Here is a 27,052-nt window from a genome sequence, read left to right as displayed (position 1 = left end):
TGCGTTATTATATACACATTATCAAGCCATTGTTAATGAGCAATTAGCAAAACACATGTTGATTAGTTGACAATCATGTCTGTGTGTGTGTGTTATCTAGCGCTGGCTAGCTTGGTTAACCAGGGATCTAGCAATAAATTAGATAATAAAATACTCTAGTCAGTACACACATCTAGCTACACAGCTAGAACAACAGAACAGAGACGCGTGGGAAGTCTGCTGTCCGAATGTCTTGTTGCTAACTATACGTTAGCTAGGTAGATATAACTAATAGCTACCTATATGGTAGCAAGTGTTAGTTACAGAATAAGCAGATACCTAGACTAGCCACGTATTCTCAGTTTCGTGTTAAGTGCCCTCGCCACAAGACGTAACATTTAGCGAGATAATGTTTTTTTTAGTACAGACGCCTTGCCGGCTGCTTGCCGCAAGAGTAGATAATGAGCTAGATAGCATTCCTTGATAGTCCCTAGTAGTAGCAATGGTGGTGATGTTTGTTTTCTTTCCTCGAGGAAGCAGCCAATTCGAGTTCAGCAGAATAACGATAGTTTAACATGCTACGTTAAGTAAATAATCAAAATTGTCTTTTCGTTGTTGTCACTAGCTATTTAATGGTCTTCTATGTTGATACGCGTGTGAAGACCGCCCTCCCCGCTGCTATAACGTTACTTACCCTGTCGTCTGTTCCCAGTGGTTGATCCCCACTGTTCCAACTTCCCCGGGCCTTTCCTAACAACTCCAGTCCGAAGCTCAGGCCTACTTCCAGCCTGACAGCCGCAACTTCTCCATAGCAACCGTCGGTCTGTTTCTTGTTTTTCGTGTATGGAAATCAAGGAACATAAAAGACATATATTTTTTCCTTAACCCCCCCTTGGGGGAAAACATTCACGCCCGTCCTTTAGAATAATAGCCGTATTCCATATTTCTTCCAATGTCTGCAGCTAGCAAGCTAGCACACGAGCTTCTAACTCACCGTAAATTAATATTAATATCGCGACAGCGTAGCCGAAGTAAATATTCGCGGGACCTGTCCGGGAGAATTTGTTTTCTCAGCTCCCACCGATAAAGCTCGTTGTCGCGCCGGGTTTTATATGGGTTACGGGTGTCCTAAGAAACTGCTCTAGCTAGCTATATCACTCAACCACCTTATTCGCTTAATACTTCAGTGCTGCAGAGCTTTCAAAGGACTCCCCCAAACAAGAAATGGAGTCAGGTGGGACTGGCAATTATATAAGCCAGCAACTTTGTAAATCCGCGGCTGCTTGGTATATCTGTCTCAAGCCGACTGCTTTACTGTAGCTAGCCGCAGCAGTTGCTAAATTATCTTTTTTTGTGTGTGTGGGTGGTTTTATGGGTGTGCCTGCAGAAAACTGTTTGATTACTTCTCTTAAAGTCAACAGCAAAAAGTTCAAGCAGAGGGGAAAAAAGACTAGCCTATCCTCTGCATGTGTACCGTTTATACATACATACTGGTTTGGTGTATTCTGTGAATAGACACGGGTTTTGAAATTAATTTGTCTATGAAATACATGTGCACAATAAAATGTGATGTCCTGTCTGCATACAGCTGGAAGAAAAAAAATGAATTTGGCTGTATGCTTAAAATGTGTGACAAATGAATCATGGATGACTGATTTGTTTCTTTTCTGTCCTAATGCACATGTATTGTTGTAAATATCATATGGGGCATGCCCTGCCAAGGCGTAACTTGGCTGGATGACATACCTACCATCCCAATTTAACCTATAGAGCATATCTTTATACAGTTTTGTTATGAATATTGTTTGTTGAGCAGTGACCATAGTCACACAGTGATTGCCTAAGACAGACTGGTGGTCATTAGAGAGAACTATGACTATTGTTATTGACATGAATATGTGGTGGATCTGTAGGCAAAACAAAAGAACTAAAATAGAATAGCAAACCAATGGTATTGGGATTTGCAGAAGTTGAATATTGCATGAGAATATGTGAGTAGTGATTTATTTTAACTTTGTGTGATTAATTCAGCATCTACAGCTTTGCACAAGATGGTGATACCAACCACCTATATTCTAAAGTTTAGCATATCATTTATACGTTTCAGGCGCTTTTGGCCAGAATGAATTCACAGACAGCATAGGACAGAAAAATAGCTTGTGTGCATATATTGTGAACACAAGCATCGGTGAGCATTGAAAAAATGTACAGGAAAACTGCTGAAAAAATGCAGCACTGATACCACCTATACCACCCTTTTCCATTCTCATGTCAGGCTCAGCAGGTGTGGACCTGTGTAATACTTGGTCTGGTTAGTACTGACTGGAGACCGGGGAAAACTAAGATGCTACGGAAAAGGTGTTGCTGAGCCACTAGGGGGCGATTTCCCCCACTGTACCAAATAGGAGAAATAACCCAATGCCCCAGTAGAGTGATGGGGGAACTGTGCAATAAAAGATGACATATTATGGATCAGATGTTAAATTAAGGTCCTTACTTACTGTGGTTGTTAAAGCTCAAAATCCTGATAATGTCCTGGTGTACTTGGCCCAGGCTAACAGTTTCTCAGGTGCTAATAAATTAACAGAGCACAAGGGTTAAAGTGCAGGAATAGCAGCCACTGTTTCCAGGTAAAATGTGGGAGGGGTTGTATTTTGCTAAGGCTACACCTTGTGTAACTGCATTACAACAGCAGCACTGTGAAACTTTTGTAACAAAACTATGAATGCAAACTGATTAATTAATTAATTAATTAATTTATTTATTTTAAGTGCAGGGCATGCATAAATAGTATCATTAATTGTATCACTTGGGATCACTGGATCACTTTCCAAAGAGAACAATTGCTCTTGTGAGCTGTAATTCAACAACTTTTTTGTAAAAAAAAAAAAAAAAAAAAACATACAATCCTGGATCATTCTTGTGATCTGATACCAAACTATGATTTCAGGCTTGTGACTTTCCTACATTGTGACATCAAAGGCAGGTAAGAAAGTATTTAAGAACCATAGATTGTTATTTCAGATCCAGAGACATTATAGCATGAGAGCTGCATTAAATTAGGCAAATTCTAAGAAGCACAGAAGACTAGAATTTCCACTGGCTGAATGGATGGCAAAACTAAAATGATTAGACTGGTTAGCCGTCTGTCATTTCTGTACTTTCCTGATAGAAGTTCTAGAGAAATGCTGCTTCTTATGAACAGTAGCCAGTAAGTGTCTCGGTGCCAGTGTCATAATGGTCCAGTGTTATTGTTAGCCTGTTTGTTATGCTTAATAGATCTGGGTTGAGATGGTTGCTTTGTGCTGGTGTTCAGTATTCCAGATATATTTGCTGCTTGTTCAGTTTCCCTGTGTTTGTTTAACATGCATCAACATGTATGTGCACAATGTTATCTGGGACCTTGAGTGGTGGAAGTCCAATTACCTGGTATGAGCACTTATCAGGAAACATGTGTGAGAATCACATTACCTGTCATTGCCAGTTGCTTTGATGTTTTGATGGAGGTGGCGCAGCAGTATGTAGCTGTGGCTCCATGGCTTTTCAAAGCTCGCTCGCTCTCTCTCTCTCTCTCTCTCTCTCTCTCTCTCTCTCGCTTGCTCTCTCTGCCTGCTGCATCGACATTCAAGGCACCGCTGCCATACCATTGCCTCTTCTGAATGAAGTGTGCCAACTGCAAACATCCCAGCCTGTTGCAGCTATACCAGGCCCTCAGAATGCCGATGACTACCCCCCCCCCCCCAAAAAAAAAAATCCCCTGAGAGCCCCCTTCCGTTCTTGGCTGTAGCACAGGCCTAGCACACAAATGCAGGAGCCATACTGAAAGACTGTTCCTTATGCAGTATAAGCTATACTGTATGGGAACAAAATTAACACAATTGAGAGACCGTTTTCAACTGGTGCTATAATTTACATTTAGAATGTACAATTTCATCACTTGACAGATGCTTTTGGCTAGAGCAATCTAAGAAAACACAAAAAGAGCTGGAGAGGGTACAGTCATACACATGCCACCATCAAGTTGCTTGCATCAAAAATGGAGAGGTCTGGTTGGATGGGGTGATTATTGTCTTATGATAGGAAAAGGTAATACTAGTCATAGCTTCATATGTGAGAGTGTGTGATTTGAATTGAATGCAGGCATCCATTGGAAGCCAGTGAAGGATGTACAAAAGTGCTGTAATGTGTGATTCTTGGCAGGTTGAAAACCAGGTGGCAGGCAGCACAATTTGCACCACTTGCAGTGACCTGACAGCACATGCCCATAAGATGACTTAAAACAATGTCTAGTGAAGGACAACACATTTTGTGTCACTTTCAGCACCGTCTGTGTAAACAAGTCTCCCTTTGTAACACAGAAATTGTATATTTGTGACACAAAAGTGTTAACTTTGACACAAAATGTGTTGAAAGTAACACAAAAGTAGTAACATAAAAAGTATGTTGGATACTAACACATCCTTTCTGAGAGAGTAGTCTAGACAAGAGATTACAGGGGCTTGTAAAAGTAACTATACAGCTTCTTATGCAAAGAAGGGGCGTGTTCTCCTGTTGTTGCGTGGGGAGAATATGCAGTAACTGGCGATTGCTGCAATGCGTTCAGAGAAGCTCAGCTGTTCATCTGCGGTCACGCCAAGGTTCCTAGCTGAACAGAGGGAGACACTGCGGAACCATCAACTGAGAATGTAATGGTTGTAGAATGTAATGATTGTGAGGAAACCGGAAAACTGATTAGTAGATATTTAAAGTCTGTTACATACTTTTCCTTCATGCTCATGTGACTTTGCATAGCGGCAAATAGACCAATTTGTCCATACAGGAACCAGCTTGCAAGATTTTAACAGCTAATTCCTTGCAAAAGGAGTGACTTCCTTTGAAACATTTGCCACAAAGCAATGCTGTCTTTGTTAGCAGTGACGTGCCACAAGCATTTCTTTGTTTCGCAAAACCACATTGAAGTAGTATGTTGTGCCTCAGAATGGTTTTTATTTGTGCCACTACCGCACACAATGTATACAGAAGTAGTCTATCGGGCTGATGAAAGGACTAGTGTTTTGATGAAAGAGCTTTGGGCCATTTTGCTATAATACTGTGAGGTTGTGGCAGTAGCACCGTATGCATGACAGGGGCCCTTAAAAAATTGTGCTGTAATTTATGGGCCCCCAAATCTCCTGGGTAGTGGAGTATTACTGGCTCTTCTACTCTTTTTCACACTTCCTTATCCAGGGCAACTTACGTAAGCCTCATTTTGCACTCGATCCATTTATGCAGCTGGATATTTAATTAAACAATGCAGACTAATTACTTTGCTCAAAGGCAAAAGACGTTTTTTTATCATGAGTTTAAACTGCAACTACTGGGTTGCTAGCTTAGTTCTTTAACTATGGTTATTCACTGCTGTCTAAAAATTTATATTATTCTGCTTAGAGCTAATAGAGGTTAAGAAAATATTTTATAAAACATTTTGGTTGTTACAGTTCATGAAATGACAGAAACATTAGCCACAGTGCAAGTGGGAAAGGCCTCATCTATTCAAGTAACATATAACTTTTTAACTAAACCTGGGGGGTCAGGTTTTTACTGCACACATTGTGCATTCAATATCTTAGTCTCTGCTTGGCACAAGAAAATGTGGTTGATCTTTTGCAACGCTTACTAGATTTTCATTCTCTTGTGATTTTCCATTCCATAAGAGCTAAATGAAGAATGCATCTAATCTCATTTCAATAGATGCAGTGCAAAAAGACTTTTGAGCTCATCAAGTGTATGTTTTCTTCTTTTCTTGTTGTTCAACTGTTGTTATGAATGGGTTTGTTTTCTTATCCTGGGGGATACCAGATCAGAGAGGGGGTGTGTGGGGGATGCTGTTTTGATGAAAGGTTGCCATACTTTGCGAAGGTCACATGTCCCGTGCATGCGCCGAAAAAAAGCTGAAGGGCATTTTTTGTCCCTCCACCCCAGTGACAGCAGCAAGTGATTGGTTGCGATTAGGGCTTAGCATCAGTGTGCATTCCCACAGGCCAGTGTCCCCTCCTACACAAACCCTCCATGGGGGACAGACAGACAGATGTACAGCAAAAGCCTTGCGGCATAGTCCATTTTTTTTTTTTTTTTTTTTGTATAGCGCAGAGAACTGTCACAAAGACACTTTTAAGAGTAGAAAGGCAAGGGACAGAGCAAACACTAGGCCTGAACCCCCAAAAAGCAAGTATGCAAGGTCAAAAAAACTCCCAGTGGGGAGAAAACCCTCAAATGGCAGCGAGAAAAAACTCCCCAAAGGGAAGAAATTTTGAAGGTAACCCGGCTGTAGAGGGGTGGCCCATCCTCCACTGGCCAAGCACAGACATTTGCTTTGCAAAGCCGGAGCAATGTGCCACGGACTTGGCGCGTGTAAATCGTCATCGTGCTCCGCTTGAATTTGGCATGACTTCACAGACATCGCACCCTGTTTGGGTGACCCTCCGCCTCCAGGATGCAGGGATTAGCCGTGCCCGCAGAGGCAGCCCATATGGCGGTTGCAAATGTCTTTCGTGCACTGCTGACATGAAACTATCCTTTGATATCAAATTCCTGGAAAAGCATTGAATGTTCTGTCTACAAGTTCAGACATTCTGGATTACTGTCCTATAGCTGGGTGGAAATAGAGGAGACATTGATAACTGACTGCTAATAACTGAGGGGCATCCAAACTATCAACAGCTTAGGAACAGAATTTGCCATTAGCACTGACCGGTCACCTTGTGATCTGTATGGTTATACCAAGAAGTCAAACACATTATCTCTAATTTGGAGCTATGTAGGGGCATACTACTACATCACAGAGTGTACATAGGAACTGGAGAGGGTAGGAGTGGCCAGTCAGTGAAGCCTATGAAGTATCAGGAAACTGCCCCTACTGCGCATGTTCACAACTGTTGAGGGCAAATGAGCTTACTGCCCATTGAATTTGATGTAGAAATCCAAGGTGAAATCGGTCCATTTTTTGTGATCAGAAATGTAATTATGTCCAGCAGTTTCTGAAACAATGGTTGTTTTGGTCCAGAAATCTAGGGAAAATATTTATTAAAATTAGCATATTTTATTACATAATGCATATTTTTCAATGTGCTTTTCACATGAAACACAACGGTCATTATAATTTCAAAATACTATCAGGGAAGTTTTCTTTTGCCTTCAAAAGTTTGATATTCCCCATTCATTTTGATGGGGAGCTAATGTTTTTCCCTCAACAATGAAGACATGCGCAGTAGAAGCTTGCTTCCAGGGCTTCACAGCTTTGGTTGGCTGAGGGTGTTCTTTCCTGTGTAGTTAAATATGCGTGTATATGTACTACATGCTAGCATAGAAAATCATGTCATGCGCATCATCAAGCTTCCTGTTTGACTCGAGGTGGACAAAGGCCTAAACACAAGCGCCACCTCCTGGTAAGCCTGTAACAATGCACTTTCCTGGCTGATATAAAAGTTTCTGACAGCCTAAGAGTTGGACTGCATTTATATAGCGCTTTTATCCAAAGCACTTTACAATTGATGCCTCTCATTCGTTGAACAAATATAAACAAGTCACAACAAGAAAATAAGAACTAAAATGTGATTCTTTCCAGATGTGGTGTGTTTATTGTGTATTTTTAATCACAGCCTTTTAATTATTTCCCAACCAAACCATCATCATTAATTGAAATTAAGAAAAACAAAGAAAAACAATTCTAATAATATTGGGCCTCATTCATAAAATTTTTAATTATTCTTACTTTTGTTCTTAAAAATGTTCCTAACAAATAAAAATATGAGATTCATGACACGTGCAGACCTTTGGTTTTGTGCATATCCCAGGTGTATGAGATGATTAATGCTGGCTGTTTGTAAAGTCATGTCAAATCCTGTTCATGTGATTTCCTTAAGGAAACAGCGATGAACAAATACAGATAAGAAAAAAATGATGAACACGCAGTTAACGATCAAATGTGATTGCACACGTTTCGTGAACGAGGCCCATCGAGAAGACGCCTTGTCAAAAAATATGAGTTGCTCACTGAGAGATACTAATTATATCAGTATTTGATAGCTCTCATTAGATCAAATGATATTTTTCCTAACTACAACTTATGGAAACAGTTGCCTTTTCTGTTTGACTGTCATGTTGTAAATTCTAGACTCTGAGGACTTGCTGGGATTCCAGGAACTTCTGGGAGACAAATTAAAATGTCCGGAGGGACAAGTCATTTGAACAATTTTTACTGTTATGGCACTTCACCAGAATTGTGATCTATACCAACATGATCTTTGAATAGGAGGGCTGCTGTTCTCTCAAATTTTGTTGTTCTCTCAAATTTGTTTCCACCCCTGTGGCCAATCACATTCAGCACTCATTGCCGCAACCTCCGCTATCGATCTGTGGGACACGCGTGATGCTTTCCTCCCAAACATGTGACCTCAGGCGGCTGCTTCGTTTCACATTGTAGTCCACAAGCTGAGCTCGTACAGATGAGAGGCTGAAGAAGACCCTTCACGTGCAGCTTTAGCAAGCAGACATTTATATTTTACAAGAAGTCCATGTATATCACATACATATCAATACATTGCAGTACGTTCCATTTCCGTAAGTGTATTTCAGGGCTGAGCGGCTGTGTTCAACAGCCGCGAATGGCCCTGTTGTCACCACAGTATAGCGCAGGAAAGGAGGGTTGCGATCAGCAGGATCCTCCTCATTGCATACTAGCAGTTTTTTCTCATCGTTCAATTACCTGCAGTCTACCGACACTAGATGCATGCTAACTGTACTCCCTCTGGATGCACTGATGGCAGGGCTCTGCTGGTGGTACGTGGAGTGGAATGAAGAGGCAGCTGGCACAGAGGAGAGCATGTTTGTCTGTGCTCTTTGGGATTGATAAAGGACATTGGTTCAATGCAAGTGGACATTTCACTTCAGGAGGAAAACATTCTAATCGGGGGACGAAAAGTAGTTAATCACAATACTGAAGCTTAAGGTTTTGGCACATGATGAATCAATGCTTAGAACATTAATGTGTGATATCAATAAATTAAATTTTATTTATATAGCGTATTTCACAGCAATTGTCACAATACACTTCACAGACAACCCTGGCCTAAACCCCCACAGGGGTGAGCCTAAAGCAACTGTGGTAAGGAAAAACTCCCTGTGGCAGATGGAAGGAAACCTCGAGGGGGATATAGAAAGCAATCATATCTTGATGATAAACTTTTCTGAAGGGCTGAATGAGGAACTGTGTTGACTGTCATCAATGTTGACATTATCATTGGGGGAAATTGCATCTCATTCTTTGTATAATACATTCATTCTCGTTGCTGCTGCTTGAATCTAATACTGCTATACTGTCATTTTAAATGGCTGTATTTTCACCAAAGCGCATCCTTTGTGGTTTGCTTCTTCGTGGACTGACACTTGAGCCATTTCTGACTGTGTGCTACACATCTGTTTACCATGTAGACAGGAAGTGCTGACCCTTGAGCAGACTGCAGTGGGTAGTACAATGTTACCAGATTGAGTTGGAAGCCATCAGTTATGGGGGATGTTGAGTCTGTGGAGGGAGAAAGGGAAACACATTGCACCGGAAAAGGATGGGGGTCATGAAAATAAGTTAATGTGGATTACTGAGCTTGAATCTTTTCTTTGTGTCTCTTCTAACCACAGCTGCATGACATCACTGTACAATGTCAGTCAGCTTTGGCCAGTCAGCATATAATCATCCATGTTGTTTGTATAGAGAATCAATGACAGGCTGTCAGTTGTTGTCCAAGTAAGTCTTTTCACCTTTCATGTTTAAAGCAATTGGATAAAGGATGAAAGTGGATTGAAAAGCCAAGATAAAATAGAAAATAAAATTTGTTTCAAAAAGTCAAAGATTAGATCAAAGAAATAGTTTTCATTTTGCATTTTCCAAAGCAGCAGTTTTCCCTCCCGCATGAGGTTGGCACCCAAGCCCATATGCTCAGCTGTACAGTGCATTGTAAAAACACTATGACTGGCCAATGCAGCAGAGTGAATGAATTGTGAGGGTCATCTTCATAACAGCCTCTATCTCAGTTATGTAGAAAAAAACAGTCATGTTGATAAGAACAAGAGTGCTTCTAGATTTTACGAAGGGGTATACAAAATGTAGACATGGGTATTTTTCTTACAGAAGAATATGCAATGAAAGTCCCCACTGTGCTTTCTAACAACGTGTCATTTCATTTTCCTGAATGTTCCTTACAGACTGAAATGTTCTCCGGTATAAATTTTATCTGTAAAGACCAGGTCATGACCATGTCAATATGTTTCAAAGTTAATCAATAATGACATTCTAATCATTAAATAAGATTTTTTTTTAAATGAATGATACCTATATTCTGCATTTGTATGCTGTGTATACATAGACTGTTTTAAAGCAAGAGCTGGAATGAGTTTTAGAGTAACTGTTCTCAGTTTCTCAATTGTTTAGGAACCTATTAGGCCTCACCTTTTAATCTAAGTATGTACTGGTCAGTTTAACACACCGAGATGATTACAGATTTTAAACTTACCAGAAGTTCTGAAATGAAAGGTAGGAAGTTATCACATTCAGATATTTGATATTAATTTTGCAAAACATTTTACCCAACTGTGATGCAGGGTTGGGGAGGGCTTCAGTATCACACGGTGAACAGACAGTCAAAAATAAGGGTTGACCTGCTGCTTTTGTTAAGTCCACAAATAAACAACACCAAAAATCAAAATAATGAAAGTCAGCAAGACGCTCTACTGGAGGGACAGACAGGCAAAAAGTCCAGCAGAAAACTAGAAACAGGAACACAGAAAAATCACCAGTCTTTTAACCAGCCAATGTCTAAATCCATCCTCTCAAGGCCAGAAAACCAGGATTTTTTATAAGACCCAATAATTAGGTAACTGGCCACAGTCAGTGAATGCTAATCACGACTGCAGACATGCCTCTGAGTAGGGCTGGTGCTGCCCCCTGGTGGACAGAACCCCAATTCCCTTCCTGGCACCACAACAACATTGAAGTGAAATCATAAAGCAAACTACATATTTACAGGGAGAGCTAAGCCAAATAAAGGACGTGTGTGAACTAGTTCCTTAAAAGTGCAACAATCAGCTACCTAACTATGAATGTAGTGAGCACAAGTAGTTTTCTAGCTAATCAATATAATACCTTAACTCTAACATGCTGGAGTATAGAGCAAAAACAAAAATTGTGTCACTGTCTCAACTATTTTGCATTTAACTGTAAGTGCTAAGAAAATACAGTTTTTAGTATGAGAATTAGTATGAGAATTGTTTCTGAAACCACTATGTGTGCATTTTTGTTTATTTTCTTCTTCTTTTTTCATTTTTTCAATTTTAATTTAGCTTATATTTCTTGTAGGATAATGTGCTGCTTGTAAATGGTTCCTACCTTGCCTTGAAAACAGTTTTTATTTATACGGAGCCCTACAGAGCCCCACTGGGGTCAGCTGAGAAAAAAAAAGAAAAAAAACCCATGTGCAAATCTGTACTCCCGGTTTAGAAATCTGTGCGCGGTTTATAAACCGCGCTCTCAGATTCATAATCCACGCCTTCTATTCTAATTACAAATCCATGCACATGGATTTGTAAAACGTGCCCGCCAATTACAAATCCATGCACACGGATTTGTAAACCGTGCCCGTGAATTACAAATCCATGCGCATGGATTTGTAAACCGTGCCCTCGAAGTACGAATCCGTGCCCACGGATTTGTAAACGGTGCCCTCGGAAATCCGTGGGCACGGATTCGTAATTCGAGCACACAGATTTCTAAAACAAGAGTACAGATTTACACATGGGTCTTTTTTCTCAGCTGACCCCAGGGGGGCTCCACAGAGTCCCAAGTTTATTACTGCACAGTAAATTTCCACATGGGAATAATTTACTTCATTTGTCATATATCCGTGTCATGTCTGGAGTACAAAATATTATCTTATAAATTTGAATTAATTATGCACATCAAGCTGCACTTTGAAAATCTTAACGGCTATCTCTTTTGGAACAGTGGGGCCCAGCAAGCTAACTTAAATGTATGATGTAACATACAACGCAATCTAATTCTGTGGGTCAACCAGGTGAAGATAATGGTCAGTAACAGAGGCACTCTACATGTTTACAAAAATGGCCTTTGTTATCACTCCTGAACAGGAAAAGATATGACAGGAGCCATAATTCCAAAATAGGATGTTATTAGAAAGTTATTAGGAGCGGCGCAGTTGGTAGCACTGTTGCCTCACAGCAAGAAGGTCCTGGATTCAAATCCCAGCCTGGGCCTTTCCTGTGTGGAGTTTGCAGGTTTTCCATATTTTGGCATGGGTTGACATGCAGGTAGGCTGACAGGAGACTCTAAATTGCCCATAGGTATAAGCGTGTGAGTGAATGGCGAGTGAATGGTGTGTGTGCCCTGCAATAGATTGGGGACCTGTCCACGATGTAATCCTGCCTTTCACCCAATGCACACTGGGATAGGCTCCAGCACCAATGAATGAATGACCGGCTTCTTACAATAAATTTATCAAAAGAAACGACAAATATGGCCATTTCTGTCTTTCTTTCCGTTTAAAACCAAAATGTAAGTATTTATTTTGTGTTCACGCGATTTCAGGAAAATTCCTTTATGCTGACTGGCTTTCCTCTCGAAGCTAAAACAGGCAACACGTAGGCAAAACCCAGAGAAGTGTCATTCTTACTCGAAGCAAAACTTCTTCTTCTTCGGTGTTTATTGGCGGTTGGTAAACCAGCTTATAGGTGCATTACTGCCACCAACTAGACTGGAGTGTGGAACAAGAGATTATGCAGAAAAAAAGAGAAAAAAAAACTCTAGATTCTTTTACCTAAATCAGTTTCTTTTAAAAACTTAATAATGTCACAGTATATCTTGCATGCTGTTTTTTTCCCCAAGAGACCTGAAAAGGAAAGGTCATGGTGTTTTGCCTTCCTTTGTGACTGAAAAAGGTGATTTCTCTCTATATTGTATTTTCTACATTTAAGTAGTACATGTTCGACTGTTTCTGGTTGGCTACAGTGTGTGCATTTTCCAGTTGGGTGCTTGCCTATTTTTACATAATATGTGGTTGAGACCTTTATGACCTATTCTCAGACGAGTGGACATTTTCTTCCCTTCTTTTCCAGCCCACCTTCCTCCCATCACCAACGTCTTTGTATATTATGTAGATGTCTTCCAGTTTCATTAATGTCCCAATACTCCTGCCATACTGTTATGAATGTCTTAGTTTCAGCTTTGCTTAATGGAACCTGTAGGTCTACATCCTTAATTCTGAGAGTTTGTTTGGGCAGAATATCCATCTGCTCATTTCCCTCCCTCGAAGCAAAACTTCTAAAGCCGACGTTTTGACACTCATGTCGAAAGGTGGGGGTTCCGGTTTCTTCATGGTTCCGGTGCAGGGATTTTTATGAAACCCCATAGCAACCCTAACACGTTTCGATTTTACTGAAATATCCTTCCGCATAAAAATGTAGTTCACAGGTTTTTATATTGCCAATACTAAAATACTCACAGAGATAAGTCGAGCACCTTTGTTTAACATTATGTAAAGCCTAATCTATTTATTATTAGGCGAGACCTTTTAATCAATGTATCGTTTATTAGTTAGACTGTTTCCACGTGCCGGAAGTGTGAATCCCGGGTTAATAAAAGGATCTGCCGTCCTGCTCAACCTCCTTTTCAGTTGAGCACGGCTGGGTGTATCGGATCATGTCAAGGGACTCTGTGGATTTTGAAAGGTAGTTGCCCATTGAAATAATTTCTAATAACAGTAATCGTTTGAGAATTTAGTATTTTAATTTTCTGTATGGTTTTCTCAACATCAACAAATGTTTGCTAACTGAACGTGAAGGAATTGCTAGTTAACTGGCTGAAGTTATCTATTTTGGACTAGATTATGGTAAATAACCATTTACTTCATCCAGCACATCATGCTTTAAAGCATCCACGTTTTAATTAATTATAACAAGGTTTTCAAGTCCGATTCAATTTCCGACTGTATAATTGCAAGCGTGATAAAAGCCTAAACTATATTTAGCGAGTTAGCCAACCAGTGGCCTACTTTGTAGGATATGCCCTGCGATTTCTCACGTTACACATGGTCTGTCGACCCGGCGTTGGCGGAATATTTGGTTTAGATGTGATCATGGTAACTAGCTAACGTTAGCGGTCTTGCTGTGGGCAATGCTAGCTATGAATACGGGGAAATTAATTATTCCCCATTCATCTAGTAAAAAGGTGAACTAGCTAAACCTGTATCGATAGCTAGTGGCTTTAAACATCGGATATAGGCTAGTAGTAGCAGCAGCCTAACGTTAGAAGCGCAAGTTGCATTTTTATAGGATAACGAAGTTGTCATGAATTGCTACTTATCCAGCTAGTTCAAGTCATAAACCCATGCGATATTGTTTTCTGTCGCTGAATATCTTGACACTGATTAGCTTTGTTCCCTAGCAATGTTAGCTAGCTGTGTAGTAGCCTGTATTGCATGGCGCTAAACCGGTAAAATAACGTATGTCGGTGCGTGCATGTAGGTACACCATCTCGCATCACTCCCAAATTACGCGGTGGTTTTTGAAAGTGCAGTGTGCTTTCAACCTTCATAAAAATGGCACTGCAGCTTTGTGAACGGTTTTCTATCACAGTGGCTGCCCGCCACGTGTTGCACAGAAGTAATGTGTGGCCAAGTTAGTCGAGGTTAATTGGATAATCGTTTGATGTAACATCATTCGCACTAGGTACTTCCAACCTAGTAACTTTGTAAAAACAGACTGGTAACTTTGTAAAAACAGAGTGGATAAGGTGATTTCGTAGCAGCTGGACTGTCCCACCACAAGGTATGCCTGATATGGGCCAGAAATTTTGACTTAGTTGAACTTGTAACCAGTACAGTTTCATGCCACTTGGTTCTTATTGTGGTGATGGTTACTGTGGTTTGACCTTTGGCTGACTAGGCACTGTACAGTGATGTTTGCGTTCAACTAATTTTGTGCTATTGCCAGCTTTAGAGACAGACCATGGAGGCCTGGAGGGAATGGAGCCTGATGGTATTATTGAGGTGTGTGGGTTTTTTTATTTAAAAAAAAAAAAAACTTTTAACCGTAATTTCATATTTTGCATAGTATATCCATGCCGAACAGCCCAATCTCATCTGGATTTTTGTATTCTCTCAGAGCAACTGGAAAGAAATTACCGAAAATTTTGATGACATGAACCTGAAGGAGGCCCTCAAGGGGAATCTGTGCCTGGTTTTGAGAAACCATCGGCAGTTCAGCAAAGGGCAAACCTTCCATGCATCATAGGTATGATTTTTCAATTCAGATCTTTCTAAGGTCTGTTATGAGCTTGTGTTCAGATCTGTTTTGAGTGACATGATGCTTTACCATCTTTCGGGACTGACCTTAACTGGAGATATCTTTTCTAACTGATCACTCAATAGCCTAATTATATTAATGGGACACTGCCGTCCTCTGTGCTTTGCAGTTGCATATACTTTTTTCTCAATGCAAAGTTATTATTCTCTGACGTGAACAAGAGCATTTGCTTTGGGCTTCTGGGGAAACGACTTGCAATTAATGTTGATGTCACTTCTCCTGATTCAAAAGGTCATCCTGGCTCTAGGCGATTACTTGGGTGCCACGCCTGCATTGGAGGCACGGACGTCAGAAACGATATGCGTAAGCTGCCGGGCAAAGCTACCCACATAGTGGTCGGAACCCCAGGGACGAGTGTTCGACATGCTCAACAGAGGAGGTACCTGTGTGAGTATTTGCGAGAGTACGTTCTGCTGCTCAACATCCAAAAAATGGCTTGGTAGTGAGATGATGCTTTACCATCTTTCGGGACTGACCAGTCAATGGAGATGCCTTATTTATCTAACTGATCACTATGGTGAAAGGTGCCCAGGCTGTCTTTTGGGTTATGTAAGTTCTGACTGAAATGCTCCTCTCCACAGCTCCCAGGTTCATCAAGATGTTTGTCTTGGGTGAGGCGGATGACATGTTGAGTCGAGGATTCAAGGACCAAATCTGAGATTTTTCACAAATTACTTTCTAACAAGTGAGTCCCTTTTTAAAGACTTGATTAATAAGAACTGTAGCCAAATTGTCAATCATGGTGATCGTTTTGTGGCTTATATTGTAGTGAATCTTAAATTAAGTGGTGATTGGTTGAGGACATCAAGGTTTCAAATCCATCTTTAAAAAAATCACAAATGCATAAACAAATATTTTGGTGCTTACTAGAGAAATATTTCAACCATGCATGTATAACTGATTCTTCTGTGTTAAAGAACCATGCTAAAATTTCCTAAATCAAGTCGTCTTGGTTTATGAAATAATGCTAGCAAGGTAGTAGGTGGAGGTAGAATATTTAGTACTGCACTGCAAATGAGATTTGGGCGGACCTCTTAATGTCCGGTGTCCTGTGTCTCAAAGTCTAGTGCCACAAATTCATTCTTAGGAGGTCGAAGAAGTGTTCACGTGAAGCCGAGATTATAACCTCCCTTTCGCCTTAGGTGGTGCTCCTCTCTGCTACGATGCCAGCTGACGTGTTGGAAGTGGCCAAAATTTATGCGCCAACCAGTTTGCATCCTTGTTAAAGGAGGAGCTTACTTTGGAAGGTATCAAGAAATTCTACATCAATATGGAGAGGGAGGTGAGCAGTTCAACTGAGCCATGCATTTGCAGTGCCGGCCTGGCATTTGCGTTCGCATACTTTCTTATGGTACGCTTCTGACCTAATTCTGAATTCCTTCTTGCTAAAGCACTCTGCTAAAATTGTGAGATCTAAGCCTTCTTTGGCTTAGTTCTTGTGATAATGAAAGTCAGAGTACACCCAGGAAGGAGAGTAATTGCACAGTATCGGAAATGAGACCCTGGTGGACCTCTTTCTTAATGTCCAGTGTCTTTGGTCTCAAGGTCCTGTGCTACAGCTTAACTGAAATAAAATGGTTATTTCTATGAAGTGTTGCGCTTTTACAAGTTTTTTTTTTTTTTTTTTTTTTTTTTTTTTTTTTAAACAGGAATGGGAGGGGCGAGATGTGATTGAGAGATTAGGTCTGGATCTAGCAGAGTTTTGATCACTACAGACTTGCTGGTGAGTAACATTTGATTTATTTTTGTTTAAGTTATCATTCCTGTGTAGGACATATTGAATTTGAACTTCAGGGGTAATTTTGATATGATCTTGGTGATATGGTCAGGCACACTTTTGAAAGCTTTCACTTGAAGTTGCATTGTAAAGTTGTACTCTGCTTAGGCTTACTTGGTTTAAATCAGGCTGGGGACCTGAAACCAAAATGGCTTTTGTCCTTGCGAAGGTCGTGTTTACCTAGCAGTAAAGCCTTTTGGGAGATAAAAATGTCTGCACTCCACATTGATTTCACAGTTGAAGTTCATTACTTAATTGCAGGCTACATAAACTATCATTTGTCCTGTTGAAAATGCAGTTTTTTTTTTTTTTCTTCCTATGCTTGGAGATTTTTGCTTTTTAAGCTTGTGGAATTGATGTGCAGCAAGTATCTCTGGTCATGAATTATGACCTTCCCACAAATCGGGAAAACTACTTCCACAGATGAGCGATTCTAAACAAACTAACCCAAAGTCGCTTGAGAATTGAATCCCGCATTTGGGATTTTGACATAGTTGTGATTATCGTCTGCCCAACAGAATCGGTCGGAGGTCGTTTGGCAGGAAAGTAGTCGTCATCAACTTCGTCACCGAGAAAGCTAAGAGGATCCTCCAGGATATCGAGACTTTCTACAATACAGCCGTCGAGATGCCAATGAACGTGGCCGACCTGATTTGACCCTTTCGGACAAGATTTCGATTAAATATATTAAATGTGGACAATATTTAAGAACCTCTAAATTGTTTAATTGACTGGTTTCAGAATAAAATTAATGTATGGTTACTTTTTCTTTTCCTGAATGATTCTTTGAATTGTACATTTTCATTTTCCCTTAAAGTACTTGTATCTGGAAGTCTGTACCACTTCCATTCATAAAATTGGGTTACCAATAAAATATCTGTTTAATATTTTTGAGTGCTGAAAGACTGCCTTAACATACCTGTCCTGATTGCCCCATGGGTTTTGGCAAATCTTCAGTTTGGCTATTTTTCCTGCAACATTTGCACCCCCACCTTTTGTTTTCATGGGGGGAATGGTAGTCATGATCTTTAAAACCAATTGGCCATTTGGGCTGACCGTAATGGAGGTGGTCTAGATATTAAGGGCATGGATTGTTCTGCTTTGCATGACTGAACCTAATGATTTTGGCACAAATGTGGCTGTACACCTAGTATCACTGCCTACTGTTTTTGAAGCTGTACTATGACCACACAGTATACTTGTGGTAGCAATAGGTTTAAGTGTCTGTGCATTTTCAGGGTTATAGGAGAATTTGGGTATCACTAGGTGCCTTCACACACCCCACAATGATTTGTAAAGTACAGTACCATGAATTACGCATGCTATTTGATAGCGAGGTGTGCTGGTTTGTTTTCACCGGACCCAAGATACCCAGTGAAGCGAGTTGGCAGTCTAATCGGCAAGTGCCGAGTCATGCAGTCTGTAGCTGTAGGAGTTAATACCAGCGGTGTAAAACGTGAAATAAATGCACTCGGTCCTGCATTGTGCTTTTGAGTTTTCCTTGCATCAACATACTCTGCTTTATCTGTGAAGGCCAACTTGAGCCTGTCTTTGGGCCATTCCTCTGGGTAGTCCAATACAACTGGTTAATTATCAGTGTGGCAGTCGCACACATTGCCAGAAAAAAAATTACCTATGGCCATATGGATTTTATTCTTTCTGGCTATGAGCTCCAGCAGTATTAATAAAACTGTAGTTTGCAATGTTAAGATGTAATGTGGCATGCTGTACCAGGCTTGAGCCAAAGTATTTTTGTCATAACTTGTAAAACTAGGGGCGGGGAATAAAACCCTCATTAGTGTGACTTAAAAGGTGGTACTGTTTCCACCTTTATATACGTGACTGTTAACTGGCCATTAGCCAGTTCTCTGGGCCCAGAGGGAATGTGCAGGTCTCAAGACTACTACAGTAGCAGCACTGCAGCCATGAATGGTTTGTGTGGACAAATGGTGAGGTTGGGAGAGATTTGCTTTTTTTTGGACTGGCACCAAGTGCAGTCAGCAGATTGGGCCTCCATGGAGCAGAAGGACATACCTGTGACTGAGCTTAATCATTTAAACATGATAAATGTCAGTATTCTGTGGCTGCTGAAGTCTTGCTTGTAGAATAACCTGTCTTCGTCACAGCAGAAAGAGTATGGAACTCCCATTTTGTTCCTGTGTACATAGACCCTGTTTACACTCGGTTTTAAAATGTGTCTTGGGCGTTCGGATCACAAGTGGACAGCGCTAAATACAAGTGTAAACGACCACCGAGATGCATTGTGATCTGATCACTCAAACCACTAGCCGAGGTGGTCTGTGACATATCTTTTGTAGTGTAACGCTAATGCGTCCTGATGCGTCTCCGACAAGGACGTAACAGGAAAATACGTCATCAATGCAATTTTCGTCTTGTCCTGCGCTCTTTTGCAAGTGCAAATGACTTTGTCCTGCCAATCTCAACAGTTGGAATAGCCCGTACATGTATATTAGTTCTTGAAACATTTTTGTTCTCTTAGCTAGCCCGTGCGAAACAAATCTGGCGCTTGTCTGGCGACAGACTTTTGACCTTCTAGCGGAAGTGATGTAGACAGTAACGAAATCTGAACACAAGTGGTCAACTGGACACCGTGGAGACACATGACAGACACGGGTGTGAACGGCGATGTGTCTCGGCTGTCCACTTGTGTTCGGATCACCGAAACGCATTTTAAAACCAAGTGCAAACAGGGCCATAGTTGCTCACTGCAAAGATCTGCATTCACTTTGACTCCTAGCCATAAAAAATGGATTGCAGTGTGTGGTGGTCTTGTTCATTAAATATCATTTGGCAATGTTAACTAAAAGGTTGAATCATGGATTTCTCGTAGTCATGGAGCCTCCGTTAAAATAAGGTTAAAAAAACCTGCTGCTGTTGAAGTATTAGTGTTCAAATTTATAGTATCATCAAAACAGCAGCCACTTCTGCACTGTCAGTACACTTGTGAGAAACGTCTGTAAATCAAACATTTCAGAAAAAACAGCTCTTTTTTTCCTCAAGAGAACTGAATGACAAACTCAGTGCTGCGCTAATTTGAGACCAAACTATCCCACCCTGCATGCAGTTATCATTTTGAACATTAGATATGCAAAATAGAAATAAAATACAGTGTGAACAGTTTATCTTCCACTTTGCATTTGCCCCAGTGTTCCCTCTATCATTGCTAAATTAATCTTCCTCTGAAACACTGTGAGCTGTAATATTTGACTGTGCAGGAAAGAGGCCCCTTGTCAACAGACTAGACTGGCTTACATTGGGGTCAGCCTCATAAATGTGGAAAAGTAAGCATATACCAAGTGACTTTGTATTGCTTCTCTATGAAAGTTTCAGTTACATGCAGAGCAGTGGCCTACAAACCAAGGCCCAATATCAAACTCTGGGAATAGGCCCCCAGCTTATGAATAGTGCAATAAGGGAAGTAACAGGGCTATATTTCCACTGCTACTATTTCATTAGGTGACCACCAGTGACAGAGCAGTTACATATCATGGGAACAAGCCGGGTTTACTTTACATAGGCTCTTAACAGTCAACACAATTTAAATCTGACAAATGACTTACTCATAGTTAAAGTACAGTACTATTATAAAACTCATTTGATTGTGCAGTGTGATGTCACACAATTAGAACATTACCACCCCCTAGTAATGTTACTATGACCACTGGTAATATTTTTAGAAATGATACCTAAAAACTACTTGAGATACCCATCGCACGCAAAGTAAAAAATATGAGGCAGTATAAGCATGGATGCCAAAACGAAACCAAGGCACTCTGCGGGTAGAAAAATAGTAAAAAGCCTTTATTAAAGTGGCTACACAATTCAAAATGGTGACCAACGTGTATTGACCAAGAACTGGTCTTCATCAGGGTCAGAGTGCTAATGAGCACACAAAGCATAGCTTACATATATAAATGTGCAAACAAGTGTAATTAGATAATTGGGATGGCAGGAATGCCATTCCAATTATCTAATTATGGTTGGCAGGTATGCCATCTGCCAAATTATGGCTTGGCGGGGCATGCCCCATACCTATTCAGCACCAAGAGTCTGGAGTTTTTTCAGGGTTTCCTACAGAAATAAACACAATGACCACAGATTCCCAGCCCTTAAGAACATTAACTTCTGTACCTACTGACCTCATGTAAACACACAGAATTTCTGCTAAATCTAGGCCTGTCATTCAAAGCACTGATACCAAAATGAGGCCACGTTACAACAAACAATATTGGCCATTTTAGCTCACACAAATTAAACAAGCAGTATTCCAAAGTAATCCTACCCAATGTTTCCTAAATTATTTAATGTAATATGAAATAGGATGGGAAATAAAAATAGAAATTCTGGGGCAATTACGACACAGTCCGGTCCAATTCCACGAAATCCATAGCTCCGGCTTTTAAGTGAAGAATCCACTATCATGTAGCCTACCTAAGGCAGGTGCTCTCCAGTGTAGGCTTTATTCCTTTTGCTCGAGTCAGTCGAAATGATGACAATTAAGCTCAGAGCCGGTATCAAAGAAAGGAAACTACTCGATCATGCGACTACATGTAAAATTATACGCATTTTTTCGTATAAGAGGATTGCCTGAAAACGACAAATATCCTTTCTGGTTGAAAAATGGGTTGAGCTGCTGGGTCACAAGTGTTGCGCTTGTTTTGTGCACACGGGAGCTCCGTCGGTGGTGTGTGGATGCAGCACACCCGCAGTTCAGTCTGTATGTCCCAGCACGAGGTTCAAAAGCTTGGGGACTGTGTCATCACCCACGTTGGTGAGTAGGCTACCCTTACTGCTCGCAGTGTGTGTGTGTATGTAAACGTCAAGGAATAGGCTGCTGTTGCTTTGGGAGGGTAAAAACGGCAGTGCAGCCCCTTCTGTAGCCTACTGTTAGCTTTGTCTGGAGTTTTTCAGTGCAGTAGGTTTCTGCACGTCTTTCCACTCTGACTTGAATGTCAATAGCAATAACAACACGACCTCAGATACGTAGATTATTGACAGGTATTTTTACTGAATAGATGTGTTACGAGTTTATTTTTGGAATTTTGTGAAGATGTGAAGAGCGCAAACGCTTAAAAACGTATAATCCGGTAATTATGTGTAAAGACTGATGATATTGGCCTACTTCTAGTTCTAACTGGAGTTAACCACATTTAAGTAATTATTTAATTTCTGTAATAATGATAGCAAGGATAACCAGACAATTTAAAGCAGCCTACTCTATCTAAAATAATGTCAACACGACGGCTTCATCATGTTAGGAATCCATGCAAAATTATTTGTTTACTTAGTTTAGTTTTAGGTAATCTTGAATCTTGTAGGTTGTGAGTTGCTGTATCATTTAGATAATTTTGTATGCTAAACATAAGCTATACACATGTAGCACTAAGTGCTGCTCAGTAAAAGTAAATCCAGTAGGCATAGCATCAGAAATAATGTATGCCTGTATCCTGTAAAGGAACCTTTATACATAGCAGTGCAAGTTCAAAAATATTTTGTTTGTTTGTGAATATGTATTCTGTGTGTTTATGTATGTTTTTGTTTGTGTATGTACTTAGCATAAACTGCATATCTTTAAATGCGCAAACATTGTATGTTTCATACAAGCAGATAGCTTAAAGCAAGGAACTGAATGTAGTATGGGTAAATCCAAAATGTTCTTTAATCTTGAATTACTGTAAAACATTGGCGTATTGTTAGTCGTCACAGTGAGTTACAGTTAGATGTTGATATTAGATGGAAAAACAAGAACACAACGAACACAGGCATACGGTGTTTCACACAGGCCTTTTCAGGTGAAATGTCTGTTATTTGCATTGCCTCTTTTTGCTTGGTTTTGCCATGCTTCAAACACAGATATTGCTAATGTACACATCATATTGAAAAAATATATGAGAAACCTCAGTTTGTCCTGGTAAAAAGTGTAGCAGATGACACGAAAAGGTGTGTTTGAACTTAACAAGTGTTTCTTATTTTGCTGGTGATTATAGTCAGGGACCGTGGGGTGTCAAACTGAGGTTCAATTTTGCGTGATTGCGTGTTGAATGTCAGGCAGATATTAGCAATGGTGGAAAATGGCACAGTTATTGTAGAAGATCTAGTCTCAGGGATACAACACATATACATGTACACAAAAACCATTTACCACCATATGATTATACGTAGTGTTGTATGGTATCCTTGTAGCCATTTTGTATTTTAGAAATAGTTCATTGGAAATAAAATACATCAAGTTTAGACAGATTAAAATGTAAATAATTGTACCTGTGTGTTCATGATTTATAAATGAAAAGGCCAATTTAATAATTTATTTGACATTTAGTTTCTATGGGACAAAATGTCAGATTACAGATAACGTGGGTGTCAAAGTAAATTTGACGACCCACTGAGTTTATGGATTATATCCTTTGCATACATGTACCATCCAATTTTTAAGCTCTGTCCTATATGGTGGATTTGGAGTGGCTGTAAGGGAAAAGGTGGCTGTGCCAAAACACAATCCAAACCCTGGTGATGTCAGTTGTCCTGGAAATTGGCGGCACAAACTTACCCCCAGCTGCGTTTGTTAGCAACATTAGCTCACTGTGCTGCCTGTGTAACACTGTTTTGCATTCATAGTTAATTGAGAACTTCACATAACTTCACTTGGGCATGGCCGCTCACACTAGCCTGTCGCAGGACCGGTCCTCTTTCTCACATTCCATTCAGCTACTTTGAATTCATTCCTTCTTATTTTTCTCAGTAAGCGGTGGTCTGTGTCATGTGCTACTTTGGCTCAATAAAACCATTCTTTTGAATCTGACCTAGAAACATACCCCAAAGTGTAAATCTGTTTGTGTGTCATAAGTAGTGGTCTGCATTATGTACTATGGGAAATAACACAGAGTAATTTCAAAAATCTTCGCACATGGTATAGTAGAGGCATACTTAATAAGATAGATGTTTAGTGGTGGTATGGCTCTGAAGTAAGTCAGGTGTCTGGCTTGTAACCAGTAAGTTGTAAGGTTGAGTCATGGGTGGGTATTATTGTACTGCTGTTGTAGGCTTGGTGCCCACCTGATTTTTCCCCTTTAAATATCTGAATTATTGAATAATGTGTACAATGTACATAATGTAGGTCACCTTGAACATGGCTATCTAAAGAAATGTATATAATTTAGAACCAACACATTACTGTAGAACCGAAATACTCAGAGTAGAAACTCCACTGCCACCTGGAGATGAAATTCATGACAAACCTGACTCATGGCCTGTTGCACACAACTAGGCTAACTGCAGTTTTAGCTCCTACCATACCTTTAAATTTTTGATCTCCCACCGTACTTCTCAATGTTTCAGCACCCATTAATGACATCTTGCCATCAGAATGCAAGTAATATGCAATGTACAATTTAAGATGATATGCATGGTAATTATTTCATCGCCAGTTGAAACTCAATAGGGCAAAAGAGAAGAGATGTAGGTCAGAATATTTAGGCTACACCTAAACCTCATTCAGAAGTATCCTAACTATGATTTGATCATTGGTAATAATTTTGATTTATTACTTAATGCCTTAGACTACAGTAATTAAAACACAAAATATAATATATAAATACTAAAGCATGTTCATAATTCAGGTATAGCGATCTCAAACTGTCATCATTGTTTAAAATGGTGTGATATGTAGCATCCTGTAAAGCACTGCACCTGTGAATATATACTAAAACAGAGCAAATGTCTTATTTTAATTTCCAGTTATCGTTCAACGCTGTATTTTGTTATGGTAGCTTTAGCGGTATTTAAACACATCAACCTCTAATTGCGCTAAGAGGATTAGCATAGTCAGGCTTCTTAGTAACGTGGAAAACTACGCAGCCTGGCTGGCTTGGTCAGGGATGGTTGCAGACATGGAGCAGACAAAGAATCTCAAACTCAGAGCAGCTGGAAAATATGTTGCTTGTAAGGCTAATCGATGCAGTATGTGGCCTAGTCCTTGAAGGCCTATGGCTGGACTGTACTTTAAGCAGATGTTACGTGAGGCTTGGCTGACTATCAGAAAACATTCACAGTAGCTTTCAGGCACTGTTTTTCCCCCTTTGTTTAAAATCAGACAATTAAGTTTAATTTTACAGTTTTAGAAACTGTTTCATCACCTGTTTGTTTCATTTCTAATGCTGCGGGATGTAGATTCTGGATGGAAATTATGATTCGGTGCAGTAAATTGCAGTAAAAATGGCAAGTTGGTTTCATGTCAAGAACAACTACTTCACAGATATAGATATTCTTAAGCAAGCTATAGACTAATTTTGCAAACAAACTAATCATAATTGCAGTGAACTGTGTTATACATGCTATAGTTAGCATCATAATTCAGCTAACTGAAATAAAAGCTACCTTAATTTTGATCTTAAACATTTTTAAACACTTTTATTTCATATGTATTTTTATCCTGCTGAACTTAAGCACATAAATGTAAGACAATGTAAGGCAGCTGTTTCTTTTTGCATTTTGTTGACAGCTGACAAATATTCTTGAAGAAATCTTAAATCAATCTACATACCCCTCGTATGCAGTATATATTTATTTATTTATTTATTTATTTGAGTTTTAAGCAATTGGGATATTTATCACATGTTGTACAGAGTAATATAATGTAATGCAATATTATCTATTATAATTCTCGTAGTTAGCTGTAATATGATCTGCATATATTTCACATACATTTCAGTGCCAGTGATAAACATATCTTTGCCTCTGTTGTGGAATTATAATTTCAATGTGAAAATGTGTTGTTGCATTTAAAATTTTTTTACCTTTAAAAAAAAGAAAAGAAAAAACATTAAATTTTTTTTTTTTTTTTCCGTCCAATGCATGACGGAGCATATCCAATTCCCACCCAGTTGGAATGGCCAATTGTCTGCTGCTGCTGCCGTGTACATGCACGGGCCCACTGCTGATTCAGGAGAGTGTACACATCCACAGTACTCCTCAGAAACATGTAGAATTTCCAGGTGCTACGTTTCTCATTACAGACTACAGCTAAACTCACACTGAGCAGAGTTGGAGGAAAGCCTATCATATGCAACTTTAACTGCAATCCACGGGCGCCCAATTGACCAGGAGGGGGCACTAGATAGCAGTGCATGCAGAGCCCTTTCGAAATGAACCCTCCAAGTCCCTGGATGACGCAATTGGCTGTTGCTGAGTGCATTGCCCTTTGGAGCTACTGGCCACAGTTGGCTGTCATGTTCGATTCAGTCCGAGGCTCTGAGGTATTGTGTTGTATTTCAGTTAAATCCAACTCAGCTGTTCCTCAGCTGCATTCACCCTGTGTCCTTGCCCCTGGTCCTGAAGCTGATATCCAGTCACTAGATATCTGTATCTGCTAAGGCGCATGCAGTCTTTTGGTAAAGCATTAAGTGTATTTGCTAATTCCTTCAATATTTGCACTACTGCGCTGGGACTTACTCATTATTTCCAAAGGAAAACATTGTGTCTTTCCTGAAGTGCTTTTGGATGTTGGCCAGAGACTATATTTAGGCAGTAGCACAATGGAACAGTAGTTTTTTTCCCCCACCAGAATCCATTGATAAATATTTAAGAAACCGGTGCCTTTGAGGATCTGAATTCAGTCAACCCAGTCTATAGCATACTTTTTACTCTTGCCTTAGAGCCCCAGTCACCACAGGTGTGGGCGTCTTCCAAGAAAAGATGAAAATCCTTACCTTTCTCACAGAAAGAGCCCTAGGTGGGTTCTCACATCCAACCCAGTTCCTGCTGTCCTCAAGTCCATTTGCATGCTCTTCATCTTGGGGGTGCCCAAGAACCTTACAGTATGCAGAGCCTGGCTGGTTATTGCAAGCTAAGGTGTGAGTGGCTGATACTTTTTCA

The 27,052-nt window shown here is 40.1% G+C and overlaps 2 protein-coding genes, 1 long non-coding RNA gene and 4 other non-coding genes across 8 annotated transcripts in view; 6 read left to right on the top strand and 1 right to left on the bottom strand.

The window, feature by feature from the left end:
• Positions 1 to 1,323, bottom strand: part of LOC118229817 (phosphatidylinositol 4,5-bisphosphate 3-kinase catalytic subunit alpha isoform) — a 33,053-nt gene extending 31,730 nt beyond the window's left edge. For both annotated transcript variants that reach the window (XM_035422230.1, XM_035422231.1), the window contains exon 1: positions 674 to 1,323. The gene's annotated coding sequence lies outside the window, so the exon portion shown is untranslated. The remainder of the gene's footprint in view (positions 1 to 673) is intronic.
• Positions 1,324 to 13,648: 12,325 nt separating this feature from the next.
• On the top strand, positions 13,649 to 18,641 carry LOC118229118. Its single transcript, XR_004765611.1, has 7 exons — positions 13,649 to 13,749; positions 15,013 to 15,068; positions 15,184 to 15,312; positions 15,616 to 15,771; positions 15,966 to 16,666; positions 17,034 to 17,107; positions 17,680 to 18,641. It is a non-coding gene; the product is annotated as an uncharacterized LOC118229118 (long non-coding RNA).
• On the top strand, positions 15,375 to 15,444 carry LOC118230926. Its single transcript, XR_004765971.1, has one exon. It is a non-coding gene; the product is annotated as a small nucleolar RNA SNORD2 (small nucleolar RNA).
• Positions 15,825 to 15,899, top strand: LOC118230927. Its single transcript, XR_004765972.1, has one exon. It is a non-coding gene; the product is annotated as a small nucleolar RNA SNORD2 (small nucleolar RNA).
• Positions 16,286 to 16,461, top strand: LOC118230925. Its single transcript, XR_004765970.1, has one exon. It is a non-coding gene; the product is annotated as a small nucleolar RNA SNORA81 (small nucleolar RNA).
• On the top strand, positions 16,761 to 16,945 carry LOC118230921. The gene has a single exon (XR_004765967.1). It is a non-coding gene; the product is annotated as a small nucleolar RNA SNORA81 (small nucleolar RNA).
• A 3,245-nt stretch (positions 18,642 to 21,886) lies between the features above and the next one.
• Positions 21,887 to 27,052, top strand: part of LOC118229675 (guanine nucleotide exchange factor DBS-like) — an 85,017-nt gene continuing 79,851 nt past the window's right edge. Inside the window, exon 1 of the mRNA XM_035421872.1 lies at positions 21,887 to 21,953. Coding sequence (XP_035277763.1) covers positions 21,902 to 21,953 — 52 coding nt within the window. The 5' untranslated portion in view covers positions 21,887 to 21,901. The remainder of the gene's footprint in view (positions 21,954 to 27,052) is intronic.

Source organism: Anguilla anguilla, chromosome 6 (assembly GCF_013347855.1).
Source record: "Anguilla anguilla isolate fAngAng1 chromosome 6, fAngAng1.pri, whole genome shotgun sequence".
NCBI classification, from domain to species: domain Eukaryota; kingdom Metazoa; phylum Chordata; class Actinopteri; order Anguilliformes; family Anguillidae; genus Anguilla; species Anguilla anguilla.
Note: the sequence above shows the minus strand (reverse complement) of the source record. Positions and strands in the feature narration are given on the sequence as shown.